Here is a 15,058-nt window from a genome sequence, read left to right as displayed (position 1 = left end):
TTTACTCATATACTCTTCATTGTGACCTTAATTTCTGACGTGTTTGATATCTTATTGCCGCAGTTCATTTTGTCAGTTCTATAAATTCTGTAATTTCCTTTCCTGGATGCAGGTGGCACTGTGGGTTAAAGCACTGAGCCTAATACTTGCTGATCAGAAGGTTAGCGGTTCGAATCCCCGCGACGGGGTGAGCTCCCGTTGCTGGGTCCCTGCTCCTGCCAACCTAGCAGTTCGAAAGCACGTCAAAGTGCAAGTAGATAAATAGATACCGCTCCGGCGGGAAGGTAAACGATGTTTCCGTGCGCTGTTCTGGTTCGCCAGAAGCGGCTTAGTCATGCTGGCCACATGACCCGGAAGCTGTACGCCGGCTCCCTCGGCCAATAAAGCGAGATGAGCGCCGCAACCCCAAAGTCGGTCACGACTGGACCTAATGGTCAGGGGTCCCTTGACCTTTAATTCCCTTTCCAGTTCTTTGCAAGGAGTAGCCCGGCTGCTGCAGTTGCATAAAAGAACAATTTCTTTCCTGTTTTGTGGTATTTCATCTCCTGCTATACTCAGTAAGAACGCGGAGTGGCAGATCTGTGGGGACTGGCATATTGTCTTGGAGACCCCCAGAGACCCCCGAAAAGGAAGATGGCTACTCACTTGAGGAAGCTCCAGGCCAGACAAGGGGAGAGGCAGCACAAGACGCACGTGGGCATGTTGAAGATGGAGCAGAGACTGGGCTCCAAGGCCGTGGGGCCCCCGCCATTGATCATTATCACCTTGTGGACCAGATCCGGGTATTCGTGCGCCAGGAAGGTGCAGAAGGAGACTCTGTGGGAAGAAGCAAGCGGGCGAGTTGGAGGGTGCAATAAGTTGGGGGGGGATGAGTGTTCAGACCCCTGGGCCCTCACTTGTGGGGTGCCTCAGGGCTCCATCCTCTCCCCCATGCTTTTTAATATCTATATGAAGCCGCTGGGAGAGATCATCAGGGGGCTTGGGCTGGGTGTCCATCAATATGTGGATGATACCCAGCTCTAACTCTCTTTTATTTTTTTATTTTTTTCAAAAAATATATATATATAAGACAAATAAAAACAAATATATAAGACAAATAAAATATATAAGACAAATAAAACAAAAAAAGAAAAGACAAATAATACAAACAAATTCTTGTCATATCCTTATTTTTCTAAACATTGTTAAGTGGGCTTCCCCAAGCCCTACCTATCTGATTTTCATTTTACTTCATCTTTAGCAGTTTACATATATCATAATTTCTAACCATCTTTTCCCCCCACGCTTACTTTAACAAAAAAAAAACTTCACATTTTATCACTTATAAAATATTCTACTTCTAACCCTACCGCCTTTATCCACTTCCAAAGCTATTCTAAGATTTAAATATTAACATATTTTTTTCAAATATTCCAGCTCTACCTCTCTCTTAAATCAGAACCAGTGAAGGCGGTGAAGGTCCTGTGTGAGTGCCTGGAGGCGGTTGGAGGATGGATGGCAGCTAACAGATTGAGGTTGAATCCTGACAAGACAGAAGTACTGTTTTGGGGGGACAGGGGGTGGGCAGGTGTGGGGGACTCCCTGGTCCTGAATGGGGTAACTGTGCCCCTGAAGGACCAGGTGCGCAGCCTGGGAGTCATTCCGGACTCACAGCTGTCCATGGAGGCACAGGTCAAATCTGTATCCAGGGCGGCTGTTTATCAGCTCCATCTGGTACACAGGATGAGACCCTCCCTGCCTGCGGACTGTCTCGCCAGAGTGGTGCATGCTCTGGTTATCTCCTGCTTGAACTACTGCAATGCACTCTGCGTGGGGCTACCTTTGAAGGTGATCTGGAAACTACAACTAATCCAGAATGCAGAAGCTAGACTGGTGACTGGGAGCAGCCGCCGAGACCACATAACACCGGTCTTAAAAGACCTACATTGGCTCCCAGTACGTTTCCGAGCACAATTCAAAGTGTTGGTGCTGACCTTTAAAGCCCTAAATGGCCTCGGTCCAGTATACCTGAAGGAGCGTCTCCACCCCCATCGTTCTGCCCGGACACTGAGGTCCAGCGCTGAGGGCCTTCTGGCAGTTCCCTCCCTGCGAGAAGCGAGGTTACAGGGAACCAGGCAGAGGGCCTTCTCGGTGGTGGCACCCGCCCTGTAGAATGCCCTCCCTTCAGATGTCAAAGAGAAAAACAACTACCAGACCTTTAGAAGACATCTGAATGCAGCCCTGTTTAGGGGTGCTTTTAATGTTTAATAGGTTATTGTATTTTAATATTGTTGGAAGCCCCCCAGAGTGGCTGGGGAAATAAATAATAAATTGTTGTTGTTGTTGTTGTTGCTGTTGCTGTTGTTTACCTTTGGCCATCAGGCGAAAATGTTCTTCTTTAACCAGGCCTTCGGCTGATTGACATCCGATGCCCTATTAAAATGTGTTGGTGAGTTTATTGTGTTGTTTTCATTTTTATTATGTATTTTGTGTTTTTATGTTGTGATTTTACGTTGTGAACCGCCCTGTGACTTGCAGGTATAAGGTGGTATACTACTACTACTACTACTACTACTAATAATGGTGATGATGATTATGATGTTTGGAGCCCACCCTGGATGATAGGAATTGTAGTCCAGAACACCAAGTTGTGAGTAGGCTGGGTCATATCTAAAGCCAGAAAGGAGGAAGCTTGCCAACAACTGCTATTCACGTGCGTAGAAAGAGCCTCCATTTTCAAGAGCAGTCTACCTTCACGTTTCCGGGGTGGGGGCAATAACAGAAGGTGCCCCTATGCCTGGCTTCCTGGGATGATGGTGATGATAATAATAAACTGTGGTCTGCTGACTACCAATGGTCCATGAGCTTCATTCAGGTCACCTGCAGCGTACCTGTGAATTTGTGTCTGAAGTTGGGAGAGGACACATCTATTACATCAAATATTTCTACCCTTGGCTCTGCCTCCACGTACAGAGGCTGTAATGGGGGGGGGGGAGAAAGGCCTTGTGCTTGAATGCTGCTTGGGGGCTTCCCTTTGGGGGCATCTTTTTGGCCACTGTGGGGGCAGGAGGCTGCATTAATGTATTATAATAATTCATTATTTATACCCCGCCCATCTGGTTGGGTTTCCCAGCCACTCTGGGTGGCTCCCAATCAAATATTAAAAACACAATACAGCATTAGATGGGCTCTTCTGATTTTTCTCACATTGCAGTCTTTTTATCACTGTGCTGCCAAGACAGCATTTCCTCGCTTACATTTCCCAGTCTCGGTCTTCTTTCTTTCCCTTACGTTTACAATTTAAAAAATGGTTTCAGTGATGCGTTCCTTTTCTTTCGGTTCATACGCTCCAACCAACTGCTCCCTTCGAAATATACCTAAGCTAAATTCTCCCTCCTCTCAGGGGATGATCTCCAGTTCTGGTTTAAGATGCAGAAATCCCCTACAGCAAAACCAACATTTGATGGACCACAGGGCAGAGTGAAATGGAGTGTGCGGGGGGTGGTGAAGCTCAGAAATGGCTCTCCCCTCCCTGCTCACTTAATTCCCAGAACAACCTTGCGAGGAAGGTTAGAATAAGCTTTAGAAATCAACACACACACACACACACACACTCCCAGCCCGCTCCAATGAAACCAGCATTCCATGGAATGGAGTGAACGGGGTTGGGGAGCAGGGCAGGACCCTCCCCTCGCCCTTACCCATAGGAGTGCCCGATGAGGATGTTCCTCTTCCGAGCATAGCGCTTGAAGACGGCCCGCATGTCTTCCGCCAGGGCGTAAAAAGTGTAGGCGGCAGCGATCTGGGGGGCCGAACTGCACCCGTGTCCGGCCAGGTCGGGGGCCACCACCTCGTAGCCCAGCTTGGTGAAGAAGTCCAGCTGCTCCTTCCATATGTCCAGAGAGCCCCCCACGCCGTGGATGAAGAAGAGCACCACGTCGCTGTGGGTGCCCTTGCAGCTAGTGATGAACTTGGTGCAGTCGACGTTGACCACTTTCTTCGGCTTCCGCCGGCGGCGCTTGGCAGGGCCGGGACCGGGGGGGTTGGCCGAGGGGGTGGCAGCGTCCGAGACCTCCAGCTCCATCGTGCCGTTGGCTTCAGAGCCGTTCTGGCAGTGGAGGATGTCGGCGCGGACGGCGTCGCCCAGGTTCTCGATGACCATCTGCCCGTTGCGGTAAACAGTGATGCGTCGCTTGCAGCGCACGACGCCCGCCGTCTGGGGCGCGTCCTCGGCCCCCGGTGGGCGGGCGGGGGCCAGGTGCTTGACCCGCAGGACCCGGCCGGGCTTCACCTCCACGAAGCTAAACCCGTCGCTGGACTCGACGCTCTCCAGGGGACCCACGGCGTTGGGGGTCTTGCCCATCAGGCAACACAGGAGCCCGTCCGTGATGCTGGTGAACATCGTGATTCCTGCATCGAGAGGAGTTGGGGGGGGTGACACAATAGTGTGTGAGTCTCTTTCGGGGTCGTGGGTTTGACGTGGGTTCCCTGAAAGAGAATCCTCACAACAACATTAACATTGTGAGGTAGGCCAGTGTCATTATCCCCGGGTCCCAGATTTCTATGGATCACGTTCTCCCCACAAATTGAAAGCACTTTGATACCACAACAGTCATGGCTTCCCCCCAAAAAATAATAATTGGGGAAACAGTAATTACTTAGAAGAGTCCTGAGAGTTGCTAGGGGACCCCCTATTCCCTCACCACAGTAAATAAAGCTGAAGGAAATAAATTAATATGTAAAAACTACTGTGGGTTTTTTTGCAGGGAGGGTGTTCCATTTTGCTTCCAAATCGATGGTGGGCTCTGAACCAACGGCGTTTGTCGTTAGGACACGATGGCACGCTGCAAAATTTTGCTGCAGTTCAGATATGTGTGTGCGTGTGTGCGTGTGTGTGTGTGTAACAGGAATGTTCATATAAGTTTATATACACACACACACACACACACAGAGAGAGAGAGAGAGAGAGAGAGAGAGAGAGAGAGTGGTACCTCTGGTTGTGAACGGAGAGTCTGCGCACGCGCGGGTTGTGATTCGCCACTTCTGCGCATGCACATGACGTCATTTTGCACTCATGCGCGAGCAGCAAAACCCAGAAGTAACCCTTTCGCTCTGTCCCAAGAGACTAGGGCCCTGCAGGACTTGACATCTTTCTGCAGGGCCTGCAAGACAGAGCTGCTCCACCAGGACTTTGGCAATCTTCACAGAACTCTAACCCAATGGTTGCCATTAATCTGATTTGAACTGATTTTATAATGAAATGATTTTAGAATGTTGTATCATTTTACTGTTGTTAGCCACTCTGAGCCTGGCTTCGGCTGGGGAGGGCGGGATATAAATAAAATTTTATTATTGTTATTGTTGTTATTGTTATTCTGGTACTTCCGGGTCGCCGTGGGATGTAACCTGAAAGAACGTAACATGAAGCGGACGTAACATGAGGTATGACTGTATTGCAATATCGTTCCAATAAGAGCCTCATTATAACAATACCAATTTTTCTAGCAGGAATGTTCTTGGTCCAGCTGCCAGCTAACCCTGCAGGAACATTCCATCCCACCTCTCAGTTTTCTTTTCTGACTCGATTGCGCTCAGATCCAGTGCCTGCTGCTGTTTTACTCCCTTGGCTTCTTAAATTATGATTTACGCCATTTGCACCTTTCCTCCAAGTAGCTCACGGTTGCAAAGCACATAGTTCTCCTCGCCCCCCAAATCTCTGAGGAAGGTAAGGCTGAGAGACAGTAACAAACTCCACCCTCCACCTGCAAGCTTCAGGGCTGAGTGGGAAGATTTGAACCCTGGTCTCTCCCAGACCAGCGCTCTACCCACTACACCAGACTGCCTGTACTTCAAAACTTGTACTTCTTAATGCTTCAAACATGGTGTGTGTGTGCTGATACGGCCCCTTTCCTGTTTCTCGCTGGTGCCAATCCTGTCTCCATCCACGACTTGAGTTTGCTTTTAGAGGGAGCCCAGCAGATTATGTTTATTATAAACTGTCAGAAGACCAGAGCTTCTTGGGCTCTTAACGATGAAAGATTAAAATAAAGCCAATGGGGGACCTTTGTTGAAAGAAAACAAATTGCACAGAAAGCACAAAGAACACAAACCATCAGTCCAAATGCACTTTAAAAATAACCTCAGATAAGAACAGATCCATTTGTATACAAGTCATCGGACCATCACAAAAGCTTTATGCAGCGTGGAAGCCACACAAGGTCACGTCAAACAGAACTTAACTCAGATCAAAGCAAAAAATAAATAAATTTGAAAGCATATACAACACTAAAATAAAACTCAAGTGCCAAAGCTCCTGGGCAGATGGCAAAATGCCTCTTAAATAAATTAAAGGAAAGCACGAAGCAAACTTAAAATTCTAAATCTCTCTCCCAACACACAGAATGCTCTGAGGAGATTTCTCCGAACTTCAGCTCTTGCGGATAAGAGAAGGGGCATCTCCCCCCCCCCCCGCCCAGCACAAGAGAGGAGCAGGAAACCCCAAATCTTTGGGGTGGGGGAACCCTAAGGCTGGGAGGGAAACTTGGGGGGAGAAGAGAGGGAAGCCCTTGACAGAAGGGTATGTTGCCTAAATTACCTATAATCTGCTATTCATTTTGGAAAGCTTATTTACAGTGGTACCTCAGGTTAAGAACTTAATTCATTCTGGAGGTCCGTTCTTAACCTGAAACTGTTTTTAATCTGAAGCACCACTTTAGCTAATGGGGCCTCCTGCTGCCACCGCGCGATTTCTGTTCTCATCCTGAAGCAAAGTTCTTAATCTGAAGCACTATTTCTGGGTTAGTGGAGTCTGTAACCTGAAGCGTCTGTAACCTGAAGCATCTGTAACCCAAGGTACCACTGTACTTATCTTTTTATTTATTTTGTAAAAAAAAAAAAAAATTCTGCTAGAATGAAAAGAAAAACGACTTCGACTGGCCAGCTAAATCATGCGAGGGGAGTCGATGGGTCTCAAACCCTCAGTGAGTTAGGGGCTTCCCCGGCATGCGAAGACCCGCTCTGGCAGATGGAGCAGATGAGACCAATAATAACAATAATAATAATTTATTATTTATACCCCACCCATCTGGCTGGGTTTCCCCAGCCACTCTGGGTGGCTTCCAACAAAGTATTAAAATACAGTGGTCTGTTAAACATTAAAAGCTTCCCTAAACAGGGCTGCCTTCAGATGTCTTCTAAAAGTCTGGTAGTTGTTCTTCTCTTTGACATCTGGTGGGAGGGCGTTCCACAGGGCGGGCGCCACCACTGAGAAGGCCAAGAGTGGGCCCAATGGTCAAGAAGGCAAAATTAAGGAATGTTAGAAGGATGCTGGAATGAAGCTATGTGGTTTTAGCAGTAATGTTATAAAGGATTAAGTAAAAATGGATTGTTAACAGGTCAGAATGTAAAGTTACAATATATTAAGATAAATTAGTAAGATAAAAACAAAGAAGGAAAAGATTTGCTGAAACAACTAATGAACTAGAATACAAAAAAGGGAGGTGTGAGGAGGTCAAGGAAACAAGCAAATGATAGATAAGATATGGAAAGATGGATTTGTTCTTAATTGGCTTTTTTTTCTGTATTTTGTATTTTTTGTTTTTCCTTTTGTTTCTTTTTTATTCTTGTAACTTTTTGAAACACCAATAAATATTATTTTTTTAAAAAAAAACAATGGTCAAGAAGGGCGGTTTCTGCCCATGCCATAAAGGGAAGTGAGGGGCAGGTGGGGCTCATCCACTTGGGAAGGGAGCCCATCTAGGAGAAGGAAAACTCTGGCCCTAAACCTCCACTGCCTTGTGGGACATCTTTGGGAGAAGAAAAGACTCAGGAGCAAGCCCTACACAAATCCGGAACGGAGTCCCTAAGGCAGTTAGATGGCGCCTTGTACGCCTGTTTCTGGCAACTCCCGCAGCCCAGGTGGTGCCCAATGTCTTGCTCTGGTTTCCTTTCGGACACATCAGCCAGGGCGAGACGGGGGTCTTGTCATCAGTGTCGGAGGAAGGGGCCTGCCTCCTCTGACTCAGCCGCCCTACAGCTGGGGGGGAGGCAGCAGGCGGACCGTTTGGGCAGCGGGAGCCTGCGGGCGCCCAAGCCACCGCGTCTCTCCCAGGAGAGACATCGCAAAATTGAATTATGTGTCAATTTCAAAACATGACTTTCCGTTCTCGTATCATTTCAGAAAGTTCAAATTGGACAGATCCAGCGTTCAGTGCCAGTAGTGATGTATGGCCAGTAGTGATGTATGGAAGTGAGAGCTGGACCATAAAGAAGGCTGATCGCCGAAGAATGGATGCTTTTGAATTCTGGTGCTGCAGGAGACTCTTGAGAGTCCCATGGACTGCAAGAAGATCCAACCTCTCCATTCTGAAGGAAATCAGCCCTGAGTGCTCAGTGGAAGGACAGATCCTGAAGCTGAGGCTCCAAGACTTTGGCCACCTCATGAGAAGAGAAGACTCCCTGGAAAACACCCTGATGCTGGGAAAGATGGAGGGCACAAGGAGAAGGGGACGACAGAGGATGAGATGGTGGGACAGTGTTCTCGAAGCGACCAGCATGAGTTTGACCAAACTGCGGGAGGCAGTGGAAGACAGGAGTGCCTGGCGTGCTCTGGTCCAGGGGGTCACAAAGAGGCTGACACGACTAAACGACTAAACAACAACAACAACAACCGTTCAGTGCGAACTAAATCAAATTTGCCCCACAACACAACCACTTCTGCTGGAATGTAGCCCCCAAAGGGTTTCTACCAGGGCAATGTGGCCCTCGCTCCAAAAGCAGCACTGAAGCCATCAAACAAGGCCTACCCAATACTCCCACACCAGATTAACCTTTAGTTCAAAATCTGCAAAAGGACTGACCCCCTGCCCCCATCTCCCATCCTTGCAAACCCACAAGTCACTTAAGGAGGGAGGATTTGGGGTGGCTTATAGAGCCCTGTGGTGAGTGCTCTATAAGACACACTTTTTCCCTCCTAAAAAGTAAAGGGAAATGCGTGTGCGTCTTATGGAGCGAAAGCAGGCTGCGCAGCTATCCCAGAAGCCAGAACAGCAAGAGGGATCGTTGCTTTCGCTGCGCAGCGATCCCTCTTGCTATTCTGGCTTCTGGGATAGCCGCGCGAAGCCTCCTGCGGGCAGTGGGAGGAACGTTCCCTCTGCCCTGAAGAGGCTTTGCGTTGCTTTCGCCGAAGCAGGAACAGCAAGAGGGATCGCTGCGCAGCGAAAGCAACGATCCCTCCTGCTGTTCTGGCTTCTGGGATTCAGAATATTTTTTTCCTTGCTTTCCTCCTCCAAAAACTAGGTGCGTCTTGTGGTCTGGTGCATCTTATAGAGTGAAAAATACAGCACTCCTTTGTCTCTTGGGGGAGAGATGGATGCCAACCAACCAAGCATTCAACTCCTTCTCTCCCTCCCCCATATAAAACATCCCCAGAAAATGGAGTGTCCCCACCCCCTGGAAGGAAAAACTGGCTAATCATCCAGTGGACAGGGGATCCTTGCCAAACTGTGGCGAGAACACAGCCCCAGCGGCCCCCATCGAAACATGGTAGGGAGGCCAGACTTCCAGGAGACCTCCTTATTTAATTAACTAATTAGAGTCAACATGATTAGAAGCAAGCCGAGCGGAGCTGAGCATAGAATACTCTGGACTTCCCCATCTCACAAGCACCAGACACACTGGAAAAAGCCAGGAAATATGCACCACGGGGGGGGGGGGAGACGGACCCACATTGCCAACTTATTACCCCAGCAGCGCTCTTCTGCCACTCTCATGCACAATCTAGGAACACAAAGATCTGCTGGTTTTGCTTCTCTCAGGACACATTCACACCAGAGGACATTTCCTTAAACACTCAGGGCTTCCTCCAAAGAATTTTGAGAGCGGTCGTTTGTTATGGGTGCTGAGAGTTGTTAGGAGATCCCCTATTCCTCTAAAAGGTAAAGGTAAAGGGACCCCTGACCATTAGGTCCAGTCGTGACCGACTCTGGGGTTGCGGCGCTCATCTCGCTTCATTGGCTGAGGGAGCCGGCGTACAGCTTCCAGGTCATGTGGCCAGCATGACTAAGCTGCTTCTGGCGAACCAGGGGCAGCGCACGGAAACACCATTTACCTTCCCGCCAGAGTGGTACCTATTTATCTACTTGCACTTTGACGTGCTCTCGAACTGTTAGGTTGGCAGGAGCAGGGACCGAGCAACGGGAGCTCACCCCATCGCGGGGATTCGAACCGCCGACCTTCTGATCAGCAAGTCCTAGGCTCTGTGCCACCCGCGTCCCTAAAAGGTAAAGGTAAAGGGGCCCCTGACCATTAGGTCCAGTCGTGGCCGACTCGGGTTGCGGCGCTCATCTCTAACAGAACTACAATTCTCAGGTTTCCCTATGAAGAAGGACTGATGATTATACCACTCTGGGAATTACAGCTCTCTGGGGGGAATTGGACAACTCTCAGCACCCTTCTTAACAAACTGCAGTTTCCATAATTATTTGGGAAACGCCATATCTGTTTAAAGTGGAATGATACAGCTTTAAATGCAAGGTGTGGATGTGGCCTCAGTTTCTCATTTATTCAATCTTCATTCCTCCACATTTTCTCCAGCAATGTGAGCCTTTCTTTTAAATCCTCGTGAAAATTCAAATCAGCATTTACGTACAAATTTATTCTAATGAACGCATTTTTGCAAGCAGTTTTCCTCAACGTACTGCACGTTTTTGATGTTCTTTGCACTGATATGCATTTTATGCACCATTTCCCACAATACAGGCATTTTTTGCATAAACTGGCTGGCTGGAGAAGCTTACATCACAAAATTGAATTATGTGTGAATTTCGTAACATGACTTTCAGATCTTGTATCATTTCAGAAAGTTCAGATTAGAGACATCCACATTTCAGTGCAAACTAAATCAAATCTACCCCACAACCAACCACTTCCTAACCCTCCACACTGCTGGAATGTGGCCCCCAATGGATTTCTACCAGGGCAATGTGGCCCTCGGTCCAAAAGCAGTCCTGAAGCCATCAAACAAGGCCTACCCAATACTCCCACGCCAGATTAACCTTTAGTTCAAAATCTGCAAAAGGACTGACCCCCCCGACCCCATCTCCCATCCTTGCGAATCCACGAGTCAATTAAGGAGGGAAGATTTGCGTGTTGAAGAGCTGGGGAAATGGCTGCCAATTATAGCGTGCTGCTATCGACCCCTCTGTGTCAAGGGCTCCTTCTTCCACGGAGCAGAAAATACGATTGAAAGACGAATAAATGCAGGGGACCTTTGTTGAAAGAAAACACATTGCACAGAAAGAGAGAGAGAGAGAGAGAGAGAGAGAGAGAGAGAGAGAGAGAGAGAGAGAGAGAGAGAGAGATATGCTGGTCACCATGGCAACCAAGGTGGAGTCGGGTACCACCATCTGAGCGACTCAAATAACTAAGAGCCGGTTGCATAACGTTGCTTCTGAGTCCAGAAGGAAACATGTTATATAAGCCACCACTGTCTCCCCTCTTTTCCACCACTCACCCAGTAAGGATCGGTTTGGGTGAAACATGGGGAAAAGGCGGACAGCAAAATTGCAGGCTTTGGCCTGCAGGAACCGTTTCTGCTTCCGTTTATCAAAACACACACACACACACACACACACACACACACACACACAATGAATCGAAGCAAAAACAAGAGACACCATGCCTTGACTGCAGGTTCCAGAGGGAGGAAAGCAAGAGAAACACACAAGAAATGTAAGAACAGCCTGCTGGACAGAACAGCCACCAAATTCAGCATCCTGTTCTCACAATGGCCAAATATCCCAGAATTCCTTGGAGCCGAGATAGACTGTCTCTGGTCCTGGAGGTTCGATACGAAAGCAAGAAGAGTCTGGCTTCTAGATCAATCCAATCTAAAGCATCATTGTGTTCTCACAGTGGTCAACCAGATGCCTCTATTGGGAAACCCACAAGCCGGGCACAAGAGCAACGTTCTCCTGTGGTTTCCATCCTGGCTAGTAATCACTGATAGCCTCCTCTTGTGTGAATCCTCTTTTAGGTTGGTGGGAGGGACGCAGGTGGTGCTGTGGGTTAAACCACAGAGCCTAGGGCTTGCCGATCAGAAGGTCGGCGGTTCGAATCCCCGTGACAGATGAGCTCCCGTTGCTCGGCCCCAGCTCCTGCCCACCTAGCAGTTTGAAAGCACATCAAAGTGCAAGTAGATAAATAGGTACCACTCTGGCAGGAAGGTAAATGGCGTTTCCATGCGCTGCTCTGGTTTGCCTGAAGCGGCTTAGTCATGCTGGCCACATGACCCGGAAGCTGTACACCGGCTCCCTCGGCCAGTAAAGCGAGATGAGCGCCGCAACCCCAGAGTCGGCCACAACTGGACCTAATGGTCAGGGGTCACTTTACTTTACCTTTACTATGCCTAGGACTTGCCGATCAGAAGGTCAGCGGTTCGAATCCCCATGACAGGGTGAGCTCCCGTTGTTCCGTCCCTGCTCCTGCCAACCTAGCAGTTCGAAAGCACGTCAAAGTGCAAGTAGATAAATAGGTACTGTTCTGGCGGGAAGGTAAACGGCGTTTCCGTGCGCTGCTCTGGTTCGCCAGAAGCGGCTTAGTCCTGCTGGCCACATGACCCAGAAGCTGTACGCCGGCTCCCTCGGCCAATAAAGCGAGATGAGCACCGCAACCCCAGAGTCGGTCACGACTGGACCTAACGGTCAGGGGTCCCTTTACCTAGGTTGGTGGGAGGGAGTTCCACAGCCTAACAATGCGCCACAAGAGAGGTGAAGGAATTTAGGTTTTTTAGGAGCCTGTGTCTATTTCTTGGGGTTCTACGCGGCTGACGAAGACTACCTTCTGCACTCAGTTCTCAGCTGCGGGTGCAGGATGTGACCATCTCTGAGGTGCGTTCTGTGGTCTCCTAGGAAACTGGCCATGAATGGCTCTTTTCCCGATGGGACCCGTTTCTTCTGCAGGGAAAGCGTTGGCGGTGGCCAAATTGCAGGCATGGCGCAGAGGAGGGGAACTTGTTCCAAATCTGTTCCAAAAGAGGCTTTGTCAAAAGCCGAGGCGGCAAACCTCTCCCCTCTCCTTTTCTCTCTCTCCCCCCTCTTTCAAATGCGACTAATCTGAGGGGTCCCTCTGTCCCAGACAATACCTTGGAACTTGGCGGCGCTCGCATGCGCAGGCAGTTCCGAGGTTCCAAACAGGTTCCGGAACATTCTTATGCAAAGTGGAGTCCGAGTTTGGAGGAGGACAAAAACCCAGGCAGAAATTGGGGGAGTCTCCAAGCGTTAGAAACTGAGATATATAATCTCATCGCCAATTGGCACCTTAAATCTAGGTTAAGATGTCTAGGCGCCTCTTTTTTTTTTAACGATGCAATTTGTTATTATCATCATTATTTTTCATTTCATTTCTGTTTTAAAGAAAAAGCTTCAATGCAGTTTTCAACACATAAAAACATCAAATAAAACATTCCAGAATAAAGCAAATTCACACTTCCAGGAAAATATTTCAGATCCTTCTCTCAGGGACATTTGGCTTCCCCCCCCATTGATTTACCTACTTAATTTATAGAGCTGCCCTATAGCAGGAGGACTTTAGGAAGGCAGGGTGGTGTAGTGGTTAGAGTGTCGGACGAGGACCTGGGAGATCAGAGTTCGAGTCCCCACTCAGTCCTGAAGCTCACTGGGCCACCTTGGAGTCTCAGTCACAGTCTCTTGGCCCACCTCACAGGGTCGTTGTGGGATTAACTGAGGAGGGGGTGGACCATGGACTCCTTGGAGAAAAAGGTGGGAGATAAATGAAATAAATGAGCTCTTCTGCTGACCTACTTAAGGAAGCTGGAGGGGGCAGCCAGGTGGAGATACCAGTCGCCCACCTGGCATCCAGGAATCTCTGCAGGGACCCACACCAGTTGCAAAACACGCCTGGCACCCAGATAATTTCTAACACTGGAAGCCTCCATACGCCGATGAACGCGCCCTCCTTCAAAACAGCTGCCTCCAGGTTCTACTTCCATTTACCCATATATCTAGCTCTTTCTGTACAATGCAGGTATGTTCCTTTACACTGAGTCAGGCCATACGATACAATAGTCTTTATTGTCATTGTCCCATACAGAACAACGAAATTGAAAAATCGACATAAAAGCCTGCTATCCCAGCCTGGTTAGCCCCCTAAAAACTGTGATACCCCATTTTTAAATACAGTATACTCCCATAGAGACTCCTTACACTGCATTTGGGTAGAAACTGTTTCTCAGACAGCTGGTCCTAGTCTTTATAACCCTGGACCTTCTTCCAGAAGGCAGGAGCTGAAAGAGATCGTTTCCGGGGTGCGCACTCTCCTGCGCTATCTCTGCAGCTTTCTTATGGCACCTGGAAGCATAGATTTGATCCAAGGTGGGAAGAGTGTACCCAATTACAGTGGTACCTCGGGTTAAGTACTTAATTCGTTCCGGAGGTCTGTACTTAACTTGAAACTGTTCTTAACCTGAAGCACCACTTTAGCTAATGGGGCCTCCTGCTGCCGCTGTGCCGCCGGAGCACAATTTCTGTTCTTATCCTGAAGCAATATTTCTGGGTTAACGGAGTCTGTAAGCGTATGTAACCTGAAGCGTATGTAACCCGAGGTACCACTGTATTCTCTCCGCAGTCTTTACAACCCTGGAGAGCATTGTTTTTCCCTGGTCGTGTAGCTCCCAAACCACACACACACACAGACCATAAGTCAATACACTCTCCACAGTACAATGGTAAAATGCCATCAACAGGTCCTTTGAGAGATTGTTTTTCCGGAGGATTCTCAGAAAATATAACCTCTGCTGTGATCTCTTCATCAGGTCTTTGCTGTTTTCTCTCCAGGTTAGGGCTCCATCTAGCTTTGTACTGTCCACACTGACTGGCAGCAGCTCTCCCAGACCTACCTAGAGATACCTTCGGGAGAGGGGACGTGGGGCCTTTGGCATGCAAAGCTGACACTCTTCGGCTGAGCTGCGGCCCTGCCCTTTAAAAGCAAAGCAATGACCCGTTTAAATAGGAAGCAGCCTTCTAGGTCAGTGCTGTCCACACGAACTGGCAGCAGCAGCAGT

At 48.6% G+C, this 15,058-nt stretch overlaps 1 protein-coding gene across 2 annotated transcripts in view; it reads right to left on the bottom strand.

Moving 5' to 3' along the window:
• Positions 1 to 15,058, bottom strand: part of ABHD8 (abhydrolase domain containing 8) — a 29,194-nt gene that overhangs the window by 3,702 nt on the left and 10,434 nt on the right. Inside the window, exons 1-3 of one of the 2 annotated variants that reach the window (XM_081846320.1) lie at positions 12,817 to 13,052; positions 3,681 to 4,389; positions 646 to 816 (exon numbers count right to left, since the gene is read on the bottom strand). In XM_081846320.1, the coding sequence (XP_081702446.1) occupies positions 646 to 816; positions 3,681 to 4,381 (872 nt within the window). In that variant the 5' untranslated portion in view covers positions 4,382 to 4,389; positions 12,817 to 13,052. Of the gene's footprint in view, positions 1 to 645; positions 817 to 3,680; positions 4,390 to 12,816; positions 13,053 to 15,058 lie in introns of those variants that run through there. The other variant, XM_081846319.1, reaches the window with a different exon arrangement.

The sequence above is a fragment of the Podarcis erhardii genome (assembly GCF_964252035.2).
Source record: "Podarcis erhardii genome assembly, chromosome: 18".
Lineage (NCBI taxonomy): Eukaryota > Metazoa > Chordata > Lepidosauria > Squamata > Lacertidae > Podarcis > Podarcis erhardii.
This window is presented reverse-complemented; position numbering and strand designations above follow the sequence as displayed.